This window comes from Podarcis bocagei (assembly GCF_964188305.1).
Source record: "Podarcis bocagei genome assembly, chromosome: 4".
NCBI classification, from domain to species: Eukaryota; Metazoa; Chordata; class Lepidosauria; order Squamata; family Lacertidae; genus Podarcis; species Podarcis bocagei.
In genome coordinates, this window is record NC_138128.1 from 4,387,123 (window position 1) to 4,402,225 (window position 15,103).

General features: G+C 45.6%; 1 protein-coding gene across 5 annotated transcripts in view; it reads left to right on the forward strand.

The window, feature by feature from the left end:
* The window catches only part of ARMC9 (armadillo repeat containing 9), a 98,275-nt gene that overhangs the window by 17,549 nt on the left and 65,623 nt on the right, over window positions 1–15,103 (forward strand). For 4 of the 5 annotated variants that reach the window (XM_081190156.1, XM_081190158.1, XM_081190157.1 and 1 more), the window contains exon 10: window positions 7,439–7,474. The exons of the other annotated variant lie outside the window; for it this stretch is intronic. In XM_081190156.1, the coding sequence (XP_081046282.1) occupies window positions 7,439–7,474 (36 nt within the window). The remainder of the gene's footprint in view (window positions 1–7,438; window positions 7,475–15,103) is intronic. 5 annotated transcript variants of the gene reach the window in all.

Here is a 15,103-nt window from a genome sequence, read left to right on the forward strand (position 1 = left end):
TCTGTGACGGTTTTGTCATGTGCTGATGGCCTAGAGGAAGGTCGTTCCTACCAGTTCTCAAAAAGCAGAATGTGGTGCACTGGCAGCACTTTTACATGTGCGGAGCACTCTCTAAAGCAACAGTTCCCAAAGGCTGTCAGTGGCCCATGAGCTTCACTGAAGTGGTCTGCTCTGTAAAGTGGTGTCGCTACATGGAGATGGGGGGCTCAGGTGTGTAGAGAATGGTGGGCACAGTGGCCCCTTAGAACCTTGGTGGGTAGGACAGGACAGTTGTGATGGGAGGGTGCTCTGCCTTCCCCAGAGGAACAAAGCCATGGCTGGTGTCATAGGAGAATGCCGCAATCACATAGACCAGTAATCACATAGTTCAAAGAGGGAGTTAACTCTTTATGAGCAAAAACATGACCTTCACAGACTTGGTTGAGTGCCAGGCCAAATGAGCAGAGCAGCTCATTCCTGGTGGTCTTCTTCCTCCATGAAAATTGGTTGCTGAGACTAAAAGTCCCTGCCTCCTCACCAGGGCTTTTTTCAAGCAGTCAGAGATTGCACCTGCATGCAGTCAACCGCTGCTCTGCCGTTTTTATGCCTCTTCTGGTTCTGGGAGACCAGGCAGGAGGGGAGCTTGTCGCAGCAGCAGGCGGAGACACCCACGACTCTTCACCATACTGACTCATCTCTGCCTCTTGGCCTCTCCTGCTTCAGCTTCTGCCTCTGATTCTGGACTTCTCTCTGACACAGACTCCCCCTGCTCACTGAGCCCTGTTACCTCTCCACCTTCCGACACCTCTTCTTCTTCTCAGACTACTCCCTCTGACCACTCATTGTTGTCCTACCACCACACCCCGGACTCTGAGCCTTTTCTTTGGTGGTTTCCCAGCTGGTTCCTCCACCATACTTCTGTATTCAACCAGTTTATGACATCTGGGGAAGCTCCTGAGTGGGGGGAAATAGGAAAGGAGTGGAAAAGTCCGAGCATGGGGAAGGAGCCAAGCTAATGCAAGAGAAAGAGAGTGACTCCGAGTGGGAGTTCTCCATTAATAAACAAAAAGGATAGCAGCCTGTTCCTAAAAATATTCAGATTGATTTTTAATTGTACAGTGGTACCTCAGGTTAAGTACTTAATTCGTTCCGGAGGTCCGTACTTAACCTGAAACTGTTCTTAACCTGAAGCATCACTTGAGCCTATGGGTCCTCCCGCTGCCGCCGCGCTGCCGGAGCACGATTTCTGTTCTCACCCTGAAGCAAAGTTCTTAACTTGAAGCACTATTTCTGTGTTAGCGGAGTCTGTAACCTGAAGCTTATGTAACCTGAGGTACCACTGTATTTTAATTGTATATTATTGTATTCAAAAAGAATTCCTAATTTTTTTTGAAGAAAAATATTTAATATTTAGCAAAGCGCTTTGCAGTGGCTAAACAACAGGCAGAAAAATCATTAAGTGGTCTGCCAAGACCCTTGGCAATTTTCAAGTTGTCCAACGCGCAAGAAGTTTGAGAGCCACTGCTCTAAAACTTTTAATTTGCTTGCTTATAAAACATGAATGGGAGGTAGGGCACTATTTGTTCTCATTTTTACAGACAGGAAACTGAAGTTGCAAGTGAGTGCTTTAGCAAGGCCATCTGTTGAGTGAGTTTGTGACTCTTTGAACCAGGTCTTCCAAATCCAGCCGGCCCTATCTGGTGGAAATATGGACTGGGTTCTGTGTGCAGTTTGTGATTCTCAGCAAGTGCAGGAAACCTGGAGACTGTCATAATGGGATCAGATTTAAACTTCTTGAGAATCTTGGTTCTAATCCCTTGACCCTCCCTTCCTCCCCCAACTGCCACCCAATTTTCTTTCTGTCCTTTTCCTCAAAGCTCATGGAGCATGCTGCTTACTCCTGCTGTTTCATTTTTATCTTCTCCAACTCTGTTTTGACCCCTTACAATCTGGCTTCCGCCTCTTGCACTCCAAAGAAACTGCTCTCACGGAAGCCACCAGCGACCTTCTCACTGCTAAACCTATGGGCCTGTCCTTAGTCCTCCTTGTCTGGGACCTTTCTGCTGCCTCCGATACAGTTGATCTCTCTCTCTCCTACTTGATTCCCTTTATGCCTCGTGATTCCATCATCAGCCGATTCTCTTCCAACCTGCCTGAATAATAGCTCTTTCAAGGTCACTGTAGGGGGACAACTCCTGCCCGGAAACCAATGTCCCCACTGTGGAAGGACACGTGGATCCAGAATTGGCCTCCACAGTCACTTACGGACTCATTGTTAAAACCGTGTTTTTGGAAGACAATCTTACTTGACTACGAGTGATCGCCAAAGAAGAAGAGGGGACACTCTCTTCCTTTGCTTTCCCTGTCTCCATTGGGCTCTGTGTGTGGCCCTCTCCTATCCTCTGAATATCAGGGGAAGGAAACCTTTGGCTTTTCAGAGATTCACAGCTCCCATAGGCTCCAGCCAGGACTGCCAATGATCAGGAATGAAGGGAGTTGGAGCCCACATAATTTGGAGAGCCACAAGTCCCCCCGCTCTCTCCCCCACTCTGTATAGACTTTGTCCCTGGATAGCCTCATATTTTCCTGGGGTTTCCAGGACCACTTAAACACTGATTGCACCCAGCTGCATCTCCCATCTTCTGTCCTCTGTCCAGTGCTTTCTCCAGCTGCCGCTCAGATGCTTCTGCTGGGATTCTTCATCCTCCTTTTGGGTGCCACATGTCAGCGGGAGCTGGGGCCAGAGGGCAAAGCAGTCTGAAGTGGGCTGCTTCAGGGCAGCATCCTAAGAGAATGAGGAGATCAGCCGCTGCCCAAAGTACAAGACAAGCAAAAGGTTGGTTGGGGGTTGCACCTTTGCAGCCTCACAGCTGCTGCCGCCGCCATAATAATAATAATAATAATAACAATAATAACAATAATAATAATAATAATAATAATAATAATAATCATATGCTGTCCTCCTGACTGGGTTGTCCCAAACACTCTGGGCAGCTTCCAGCATAATAAAGTAATAAAAAAAAATAATAATAAATTTTATTTATACCCCACCCTCCCCAGCCAAGACGGCTAACACCATATATAAAACAATTGATTAAGATCCAACTTAAAAACAAGATTAAAATACAACATTAAAATGCAGCCTCATTTCAATAGAAGCTCAAATCAGAAACTTTTTGGGGATGAAAACGTCAAATCTTCACCAAGGCCAACAATTCAGACTGGTCCTGTGTGGGCCAGAAAAAGCCAGGGAAGTCCCCAAAAAGGAGTTCCATCACAGAAGGAAAAAGGAAAGAGGAGGAGGGGATCAAGTTGATTCCAAGCCAAAGGCCATACAGAACAACTCTGTCTTACAGGCCCTGCAGAAAGAAATCAGATCCTGCAGGGCCCTGGTCTCATGAGACAGAGCGTTCCACCAGGCCAGAGCCACCGCTGAGAAGGCCCTGGCTCTGGCTGAGGCTAATCTGACTTCCTTAGGGCCCGGAACCTCTAGGGTGTTGCTATTTATGGACCTTAAGGTCCTCCGCGGGGCAGACCGGGAGAGGCAGTCCCATAGTTACAGCAAAAACACCAAACATTAGAAACTTCCTTATACAGGGCTCCTTTCAGATGTCTTCAGAAAGTTGTGTAGTTCTTTATCTCTTTGGCATCTGACAGGAGGGCGTTCCACAGGGCGGGCCCCCTGCTGCATAAATATAGGTTTTATTATCAATAATAATATTATTTTACACCCCCTCGGCTTGGTGCCATGGGGCCGGGGGAACTGCTTCCACCGCCCTAAATCTGGCGCTGGGGAGAGGGAGTCCTGATCCTGAGGGTCAAAGAGAGAAGCCACATTCAGCCCTGCATCTTAGCTCCCCCGCCCCCCCTGCTGTTGCTATAGAGGGTGCGGCACCCAATGAAAGCAAAGGCAGCCATTGATGTAAAGACGCTTGCACTGGATGAGTCTTTGACATTCCTAAGTTCCAGAGGCAGTGAAGTGAATGAGATTGTTGGGGCTTGGGAGCTTAAAAGGTGTGACACTCATAACTGTCATATGTTGCTTTTGCAATTAAAGGTGTCCGCAGGTGAAACTCGTGTTGATCTCATATTATTGTATAAACCTCTTAATCTTTTGTTCAAAGGAGCCGGACGCATTCTTGCATTGTTTATTTTTTTGTACATTCTGTTTACTGCAAATGGTTAGAATTCCAATTGTGTGGTAGCCATCCACTTGGCAAACAGTGTTTGTCTTTGCTTTGCAGTTTAATAAGGAAACTCCCTTATTTTTACTTTTCACAGAGACATTTTTATAAGACATTTTAATAAGCAGATGGAAATCACCACCTAGTATTTTAGAAACTTTCAGTCTCTCCCCCTCCCTACCCCAAATGCAAAGTTCTGAGTTTTTATGTATTGATGCAGGAGAGTGTAAATTTTCAAGTTACACAGAACTCTTCATTAGACATAACACAGCAGCTTGCCTTGCTCACAGTTGTTGTTGTTGTTTAGTCGTTTAGTGGTGTCCGCCTCTTCGTGACCCCCTGGACCAGAGCACGCCAGGCACTCCTGTCTTCCACTGCTTCCCGCAGTTTGGTCAGACTCATGCTGGTAGCTTCGAGAACACTGTCCCACCATCTCGTCCTCTGTCGTCCCCTTCTCCTTGTGCCCTCCATCTTTCCCAACATCAGGGTCTTTTCCAGGGAGTCTTCTCTTCTCATGAGGTGGCCAAGGTATTGGAGCCTCAGTTTCACAATCTGCTTGCTCACAGTACATACTGCATCTTTTCAGAAAGCAATATAGCCTTGTCTAACTATGCAGCAGAATGAGATGAAAAAGCGATAATAGAATGAATGGGGAAACTTGAGGCTTCAGATGTGAGGTTCCATTTTTAAAAACTGCCTCCAGGTAGAAAACTTAACACAGCAGGGAGTGAGTTGAGCTAGAAATTTCTCCCTGTTCTGCTATTTTTTTACGTGCTTGGAGGTTTTTCGCAAGGGGGAAGACTAAGGACTGGCAAATCTACTCAATGATGTCAGGATTCTACTGCTTCATTCTGCTAGAGCTTGTCACGTATGTCCTGGCAAGCAAAAAGCAGCCCACCAGGTTCTCATAAAAACATAAGAAGAGGCTGCAGGATCAGGCCAATGGCCCACCTAGTCCAGAATCCTGTTCTCACAGTGGCTGAACAGATGCCTCTTGTGGGAAACTTGCAAGCAGGATTTAAGTACAAGAGACAAGAGCTCTGCCCTCCTCTGGTTTCCAGTGGTTGGCATTCAGACGCATTACTGCCTTGGACTGTAGAGGCAGCGGCGTAGCGTGGGGGGTGCAGGGGGGGCCGGCCGCACCGGGCACAACATCTGGGGGTTAGGCTTAGGGGGCGCAAATCCAAGGGTTAGGGGGCGCAAATCCAGGGGTTAGGGGGCGCAAATTACTTGCCTTGCCCCGGGTGCTGACAACCCACGCTACGCCGCTGTGTAGAGGCAGAGCATAGCCATCCTGGCTAGTAGATCTCCCATTCATAGAATCCTAGAGTTGGAAGAGACCCCAAGGGCCATCGAGTCCAACCCCCTGCCAAGCAGGAAACACCATCAGAGCACTCCTGACATATGGTTCTCAAGCCTCTGCTTAAAGACCTCCAAAGGAGGAGACTCCACCACACTCCTTGGCAGCAAATTCCACTGTCAAACAGCTCTTACTGTCAGGAAGTTCTTCCTCATGTTTAGGTGGAATCTTCTTTCTCCTTGAGAAGTACTCCTCTGTCAAGTTCCCAACATACCATAATACACAGCTGCATTTGCCTTGGTGGCGCAGGGCTGCTCAGAAGCTGGAGGTGGTTGTCCAAGATGTTCAGTGGGCAGGGTGCTCTGCGCAGTTCCTTGTCCCTCCCTGTCAGGATCACAGCCAGAATGAGCTGTTCAGGAAGATTCATTTTTTAGATATAAGGGAACTCATGTTCACTTTGCATGATTTTTACTGCTTGTAGAATTCAGTGGTTTTGGTGAAGAATTTGCATTGCCTGGCGCAGAGCTCTAATATTTATTTTAGCACAGATTGTGCACAGATTTGCTGTGGTGACGTCTCTGGAACTAAGCAGGCCTGGATGTGGCCATTTCCAGGATCCTTCTTGGACTTTCCCATGATCTTCTCCTTGCACGAAGGATGAGAAGGAAGTGCCATAAAATCAGTGACAATTGCTTTAACAGAAATACCCTCTTGCTGCAGCCTCTCAGATACTGTTTTGGTTTCTGCTTTTTTGCTTTCATGACTGACTAAGCCCATGGGGCATCCCACATTTTGGGCGTTTAATCCTTTATTGTGGTGCACTTGCAAAGACCTTTTAATTCTAATCAAACCATGTCATCTTAAGACATGTTTGTTTGTTTTTTAAATAGCAATAATCAAATCTTTTATAAATGCATGCATAGGCCCGAGCCTACCTAAAACATAAACAGTAGGATTATTATTTGTTGATTTCTAGAGCAGGTTGATATTCTCCCTTGGCATTTATGAAACAACATGAAGTTATGAAGATATTATTTCAAGGAGGGGGGAACGAAACTGAGAAGTCAGTTGCATTGAGTTCAATGGGACTTGCATCTCAGTGGGTGGAGATAGGAGTACAGCCTAACTTGTTTTAAACTAAGAGTGGCATTGAGCTGCCTGCCTGCCAAAGGAAGCCTCCAGGAACCAGGAACTTTCCTTGTTAACTGGAGGGGCCACAGGACATTTGCTCACTGGCTGGCAAGAGGCAGATCCTTTCCCAGTTTTTCACTCGGCAGTTTGAGTAAGGTCAGGCTGTTTGCAAGCGTAAGGTCTGTTTCAATAGCTCCCTCGGTTGCAGCATCTTGCTTCAAATCAAGATAAGTAGTGGCAGAGTTGGCCCAAGACATTTTGCCGCTTGAGGCAGAACAGAAAATGGCACCCTCCCCGCCTCCCCATCCTCCTCTGCTGCCTGAGGTGACTGGAGGTTGTCTGGGGAAGTCTGGCATGATGAGGGCAAGTGCAGGAGACAGTGAACAGCACACTCCTCAGGGGCCTGAAACTATTTCCCCTCCCAGCTGTCAACAGCCTGCCGCCTGAGGCTACTGCCTTACCAAGGCTGATGGATGGGCCGGCCTTGAATAGTGGGTAACTAATGGATATCTCCTTCTCTCTATCTTTCCCACTACCAATTTCAATTTGGCATTTAAGTCGTTTTAAATTACACCCTCTTTTCCAGACCTTCCCTGGTCATTTGTGGATACTCACAAGAATATTGATGGAAATAGCACAGGTTTTAAGATGGTCAAAGCTCAGGTGCCTGTCCCTTTCCAAAATCTGTTTTCTCTTTCTCCTTAACAAACTTTAATTTTATTGTTATTTTTGTGTGTTGTATTTTTCTTTAAACTGCTGATCATCTCTGTGTGATTTCTGTTAACTTTCCCTCTTCTTTTTCTTCGTCTCTTTTATTTTAATGTGTGCCTGTTTACCCCTAAAGGGATATTGCTGTATGAGCCCCTGTGATGATGAATATGTAAGTTCCTGCATTTTCTTTTATTATCTTTTCCACATTGCCTTATGCATCCTTTTCCTGTCCTCTCTCCCCTTCACGGGCTCTTTAGCCCATTCTCTTTGCTCTGCCTGTGCATCAGTGACATTTTTGAATGGCAAAGGGTATTGGAATGCTTGCATGAAAACCTGTTGGAATGCTTGCATGGGAAAGTGCCGTACAACTACAAGTCAAATTAAGCCTGTGCCTTACAATAGGCAGACTAAGGAGTAAACCATACACAAATCCAGAGTGGAGTCCCTAAGGCGGTTGAATGGCACCTTGTACGCCTCCTTCTGGCAACTTCTGTAGCCAATCTGGTGCCAAAGGCAGAGAGGAGGGTCTTGTCATCTGGGCAACCCAGGACCTCCATACCCGCTGCCCAGCCTTGCACCCCAGGGAGGTCACTTTGGTGCTGCTGACACAGCAAAAGCAAGCTGGGAGGCAGCAGTTACAAGTTACCGGTCACTGCAGCCACAGCAGGCGCTGTGATTCTCCAGCGGTTTGACTTCACCCCCGGAGGTGCACTCCATTGTCTCCTGAGACAGATCGATGCCAACAACTCGATTAAAGACCTCTTAGGGAACAATCGGAAGAATGAAAAGTGTAAGTTATGCTGAGTTAAGCAAAACTGGTGCAAAGTGTGCCAGATCCACACTCTGTTCAGCAGTGGGGCTACCTCTGGCTGAACTGGCCTAAGTCTGAGGGAAAACAAGCCTTTAGAATAGAGTTGCATCCCCCTTCTGCTGACTACAGTCCATTTCAGCATTGCATGGTGTTAACTTGGGTTGGGAGATACAGTGGTACCTCGGGTTAAGAACTTAATTAGTTCTGGAGGTCCGTTCTTAACCTGAAACTGTTCTTAACCTGAAGCTCCACTTAAGCTAATGGGGCCTCCTGCTGCCACTGCACTGCTGCTGCGTGATTTCTGTTCTCATCCTGAAGCAAAGTTCTTAACCCGAGGTACTATTTCTGGGTTAGCGGAGTCTGTAACCTGAAGTGTCTGTAACCCGAGGTACCACTGTACATATTTGTGGCAGATGTAAATGGAGGGATTGAATGGAAAGGAACTGCAGAGAAGTACAGGCAGTGATTACATTATTACCACTTGTAGATGGCACGGACATCTGCAACCACCAAAGCATTTCTATATTTACCTGCAACTCTGGACAGTCCTTCATGCATCTGAGTCAGTGAACTGTGGCCCATGAAAGCTCATGCCATAATAAATGTGTTAGTCTTTCAGGTGCCACAAGACTGTTTGTTTTTGCTGCCGCTGACTAACAAGGCTACCTCTCTGGAAATGATTACAATAATGGCTATGAGCTCAGGAGTCCATCTTTGCCTGTGCATGATGAGTCAGATGGCATTTTTTGGAAGAAGCAGATTGTCTTAAAGCACATCTTGTTGAGAGCAAGGTTCTGGCTGCACCTTCTGCAGCCCAGATGGCCATTTGCAGGCAGGCCTCCTAGCCAAAAGACCTTTATGACCACTCCAGATTGCCCACAACCAGTGCATTCTTTGCAGGGAGAGGATATTGGCTTTCTAGGCTTCAGACATAAGCGGAGTTAGGGAATAGGAAAAAACAACAACTCCAGCCCTGTTTAGAATGATTCCAGTCTCCTGCTGAAATGGTCTCTTAAGACTGTTTCTAGCGGAGACATTAGGCACAAGCTTTTCTCTATGCTATGAGGCCTAGAGGAGCTTGTGCAAAGCAAAGGGGGGGGGCGGGAGATCACAGAATGTGGTATTCATGGTGCAGAATTCAGTTTCCTGATGGTCTCCATTTGCATTGCTGCCCCAAGGGAACCCAAGCCCAGCTGATCTCCTCCCTTGTGTACAGTGGAAGTGGATCCCCATGCAATATCCCTTCATCTTTCCCTTCCCGGGGAGGGCCAGCGTGGTGTAGTGGTTAAGAGTGGTGGACTCGTAATCTGGTGAACCGGGTTCGCTTCCCCGCTCCTCCACATGCAGCTGCTGGGTGACCTTGGGCCAGTCACACTTCTCTGAAGTCTCTCGGCCCCACTCACCTCACAGAGTGTTTGTTGTGGGGGAGGAAGGGAAAAGGAGAATGTTAGCCGCTTCGAGGCTCCTTAGGGTAGTGTGATAAAGTGGGATATCAAATCCAAACTCCTCCTCTTCTTCTTCTTCTTCCCATTCACTGACAGGCTTGCGTAGCGCCAAACTGCACCCCAGTGTGCACAGACATAACCTCAAGCAGAGACCTGTGGCTCCCTCATGTGCATCCAGAAACATGGGAAGAACCATTTGCTCTGTGTTCTCTATGCTGAGTGGCAGTGAGGTTCAGGATTTCCGGTTAATCCAGGCACCCCCTGTAGTCCCCCTGATGGGACTACAGTTCCCATCATCCCTGACCACTTGTCCTGTTAGCTAGGGATGATGGGAGTTGTAGTCGTAAAACAGCTGGAGGGCCGAGTTTGGGGGTGCCTGGGTTAATCCTTTTAACTAGTGAAACCAGAGATTGACGCTGGGACTGTGTGCGTGCGAAAGATGCTTTTTCCCATTCCCAAGGATGGGAGCTCCTCTGTGTACGTAGGGTACTCTTGCTTTTGAGCACAAATAACATGATTCCATTCTTCCCTCCAATAGCGGTTCTGAGTGCTGATGGCTATCCAAAGTAGGCCGCATCCGCATGTTTATGGGGACCCACAAGGTTGCTGTATTTAAAAAAATATATATTTAGTGGGGGAAATAAGGAGAGGCCCCTTCCAAACCATCCAGTGAGGACTGAGTATGTCCTATGACCACAGGATGCTGACAGACTGTGTCTTTTATGCATAGACATATATACAGATGCGCAAATCTGGGGAAGGGAATGAAGGTGGCTAGAATCCTGAACAAGAAGCACTCCGCACTGCCACATTTTGTTGCAGATCCTACCCGTTAAAACTAATCATATCTTCCAGATGCTTAATCCAGTCTTAAAAAATAAAAATCCACTGATTGGACCAGAATGGTTCTCAGCAATGTCCACAGGCTGCCACATTTGCACTTTATCCTTCACATCTCTCTTTTTGGGCTTTTTAAAGGCTTCAAGCATATATTTTTCAGGATAGGTAATTGCCTAGGATGGAACAAATCAGCATGATTTCATTGAGTTAGATAGCTTTTGATGGGGGGGCGGTGATGTCTCATCGAAACAAAAAGACTGCCACCACGAATCAAAAGTACCTAGGAAAATGAATAAAAATGAGTGCAAGGCAAGTGGATTTAGGTAGAATACAATGTGTCTGTACAACGGTCTTGCTGTGAAAGGAAGCCCCTGTACTGTAAGAGAAATGTTTAGTTTTAAGGCTTTTAATTGGCTATTATGTATCATCACTCATTGATTTAAGCATAATATGAAATGACATCCTATGCAGGTATACACTTATTCGTTTGTGGCAGAGATGCTCCTTGTGTTACATAGGGCAGCTTTGCAAAATTCCCAAGCACTCGGAAGGTATGTCAAATGGAGTAATACAATCTTCCCCGACATTTTGTGCCCTTTGTCTTCTAAAACTCCCCAGCTCCAACGCCTAACAATAGGCGCTGATTATAGAGTCTGCCATGAAAGAAGCCGCAGTTATGAAAGAACGCCAGTCTTTAAAGGTATTAGTGGGCCTGAAAATGATTTTGCAAAGTGAGGAGTCTTAATTCTAACCAAAAAAAGATGGTGATGAATATTCTGGGAATAAATGGTGCCCATTGACATAGTTGAAATGGGTAATGGGAAGATCTGCGCAGAATATTTTTTCCTCCTCTTTTGGCCACCTCCAAGTAATCTCAGTGCAGTCCCTGCATTGAAACAGATGCATCTTATTAAAACGTGGCAAGACATTACTGCTTTTGATGGGCTAAACGGTGTCCGATTTAATGAAGCCTCTTGTCAGTAGAAAAAAATACTGTATCAGTTTGGTTTGGAGGCCATACGTACCCCAAGGAAGCTGTAAGAATAAACTACAGTTGTAACTTGGTTGACAAACGCCTTGCCAGTTGAACATTTTGGCTCCTGAACACCGCAAACCCGGAAGTGAGTGTTCCGGTTTGCAAACGTTCTTTGGAACCCGAACATCCAGTGCGGCTTCTGGAGCTTCCTGCAGCCAAACGGAAGTCGCGTCTTGGTTTCCAAATGTTTTGGAAGTTGAATGGACTTCTGGAACAGATTCCGTTTGGCTTCCACGGTACAACTGTACCTGGAAAATGTGTTATGCGTGGCACCATTTGCAAGTGAGAAAAATGCCTTTATTGGGAACTTTCTTTTTCCAATAAAACAGTAGGAACTATATTGGACTATATTCAAAGAAGAAACTATATTGAGGTCAGCAACACCCATGATGTAAAAGTCCACAATTGTACACAGGCACATGTTGGGTGTAACTGCATAACAGGGCAGTAATCATGCCCTATAACAGCAACTTGAAACTTTACAGACCTTGCAACCATTACGCTGTTTGATCAACCTATGCACAATCATCACATTTCACAATGGCATGAATAGAGGAGATAAAATGATTGCACAAAGCATATAGTTCGCTGTGACTTTCTGATTTTGCATTGACTTCAGAGGTTTTAATCAACTCCAGAGCCAGGTCTACTAGGAAGAGGCATCTTTTGGGATATTCACTCTGTTATGGATTGTTCGATTTCAGCAAATTGTTCTACATTATTTTAAAAACCTACCATTGGCCACTATTTGATCATGCATTGGGCTGTGTATGTGGCGATTGTCTGGTCACCAGTGCCCGTACCACTTTTAATTTTATTCTAATAAAAATGATCTGTAATGGCTTTTAGTCAAACACAATAAGTGATTGATTGATTGAATAAAGAATGATATTGGGCTTGGTGACCTGGAAACTACAACTAATCCAGAATGCGGCAGCTAGACTGGTGACTGGGAGCAGCCACCGAGACCATATAACACCGGTCCTGAAAGACCTACATTGGCTCCCAGTATGTTTCCAAGCACAATTCAAAGTGTTGGTGCTGACCTTTAAAGCCCTAAACGGCCCTGGCCCAGTAGACCTGAAGGAGCGTCTCCACCCCCATCGTTCTGCCCAGACACTGAGGTCCAGATCCGAGGGCCTTCTGGCGGTTCCCTCCCTGCGAGAAGTGAGGTTACAGGGAACCAGGCAAAGGGCCTTTTCGGTGGTGGCACCTGCCCTGTGGAATGCCTTCCCACCAGATGTCAAAGAGATAAACAACTACCTGACATTTAGAAGACATCTGAAGGCAGCCCTGTTTAGGGAAGCCTTTAATGTGTGACATTTTAATGTATTTTAAATCTTTGTTGGAAGCCACCCAGAGTGGCTGGGGAGACCCAGCCAGGTGGTACAAATAAATTATTATTATTATTATTATTATTATTATTATTAATAATAATAATAATAATAATTTGTAGTTTGGGATCGCTGCATGTTATGCACTGAAGAAAGGTCCTCCCTTTCTCAGGCACCTAACTTTACAGTCCCAAGTCATCTTGAAAACCCGTAATGTTTCTGTTGTGAGTTACGGATTTGTGGACAAGGTACTCTGGGAGAATTTCTGGTTTGTTTGTGCCAGTTGAAATCGTAAGCTTTTGCTTTGGTCACTTCTTTTTCCTCCTCCTTTCTCTTTACTTGCTCTCCTGTCGTCATTGTCCTGGAGCTTTTCTTTGGCCTAAGCCTTGAGCTCCTTCCATCTTGAATCTCCATCTGTTCTGTTTGGATGCTCAATATATCCAAAACTCTTTCCCTCCCTGGAAACTCTGTTTCCAACCTCTTGTTCCTCCAAATTGTCCTGTTTGATAGATGTTTGTTAAGCCTGTGAGTAGACTTTGTTCCCTTAATAACCACGCAGGACCTTGAGGATGATCTAGAACAGGGGTCTGCAACCTTTAAGACAAAAAGAGCCACTTGGACCCGTTTCCGAAGAAAAAACAACTGGGAGCCGCAAAACTCGTCATTATAAAAAAACCTTTTTTGTCACTTTTTTATTATTTCTTTGTTTGACCCCTCAGAATTACTCCTCCTCATAGAAATAAACGTTAAATTAACAAGTTACCTTTTTTTGTGTGTGTGTTCTTCACTCCCCTTCAAAACAGTGACCAGCTTACATGCCCCCTTTCAATGCAGTGACCAGCATACATGCCCCTTACAATGTAGCGGGCGGGCGGGAAGGTGACATCGGGACGGTGCGTGACTAACGCACGCACCGCCCCCATGCGACGTCACAGCCAGTACAGCGCCCACCACAGTGGGGAGTGTCGGGGTGCACAATGCGCCTCCTCCCCTCACTAGTATCTGCCTCGGAGCCGCGGCAAAGGTGTAAAAGAGCCACATGCGGCTCGGGAGCCGCGGGTTGCTGACCCCTGATCTAGAAGCTTATTCTGTTCAAGCTGTTCCCCAGAACAAGCTGCTGGGATTGTATTACACTTGAGTTCCCAGGGCTTAACAGTTCCCACTTGAAGTGGCCTTCAGAGTCCTTGGCTGTTTGAGTCCTCCATATGATAGAGCAATGAGCATGCATGTGTGGCCTGAGTCTTGTGTGGTCTGCTTATTATTATTATTTTTCACTTTTTCATAATCCTTTTATTTGAGAATAAACATACCATACTTTTCCATGTATAAGATGCCCCCATGTATAAGACGCTTCCTATTTTGTGGGACTCAAATTTGCCGCAGCATCAACCAATCAACACCACCCATTGACCCAGCAACCATTAACACGCACAATAGCCACTAACAGCCGCAGCAGCAACCAATCAAATGCCCACCCTAGGCACTACCTATGTATAAGACGACCCCCATTTTTTAGCATGATTTTTAAAGAAAAAAACTTAGTCTTATACACGGAAAAGTACGGTACATCAAAAAACAGTACAAAATCCAAATATCGAGATTACTCTGAATCTCCTGACTTCCCCCCATCCCTTCCATGCGTCCTATTGATTCTGTTTTCAACTGCATATCAATACTTCTCCAATTTTTCATCTTCCTAAATTATCTATACATTCTGTTACATTACAAGTGTATTTAAAATCCTGCTAATGTTTTGACCTGTTTACAATGATTTTGTATACACATTATAAACATTTCCCATTCTTTTTAAAATTTCATGTCTTCTTGATTCCTGAGCTTCCCAGTTAATTTTGCCGTTTTGGATAGTCCATCAACTTGGTTTGCCATTCTTCTCTGGTCGGGGCTGTCTCTTCCTTCCATCTCTGGGCTAGTAACACCCTGGTCTGCCTTTTTTATATATATATATATAGCACCCCTTTGTCCTTAAATTCATAAAACAAGATTGCATACTCAGGATCTCTTAGCAGACCGTATAATTAATCTGCAGTAAGTAATCTTGAGTGAAATCTATCTGAGGCCAGATTTGTGGGCAGTGGTGGTGCTAGCCTGATGGAATTCCCTCTCCAGACTTTTAGAAACCTCAGCTAGGCTTCTTGTCTTTAGGTCTTTAAAATACCCCCTCCCTCAAAACTTTTGGATTATGATGAGGGTGCCCTCCTCCCTCTCCATTTCATGATAATGATCAATGGTGATTTTTATTTTTTGCTTATTTCACTGATTAGCAGTGTTTTTTTGCAGTGCCTTTATCATCCTAGATCTTTTATGGTGTTTT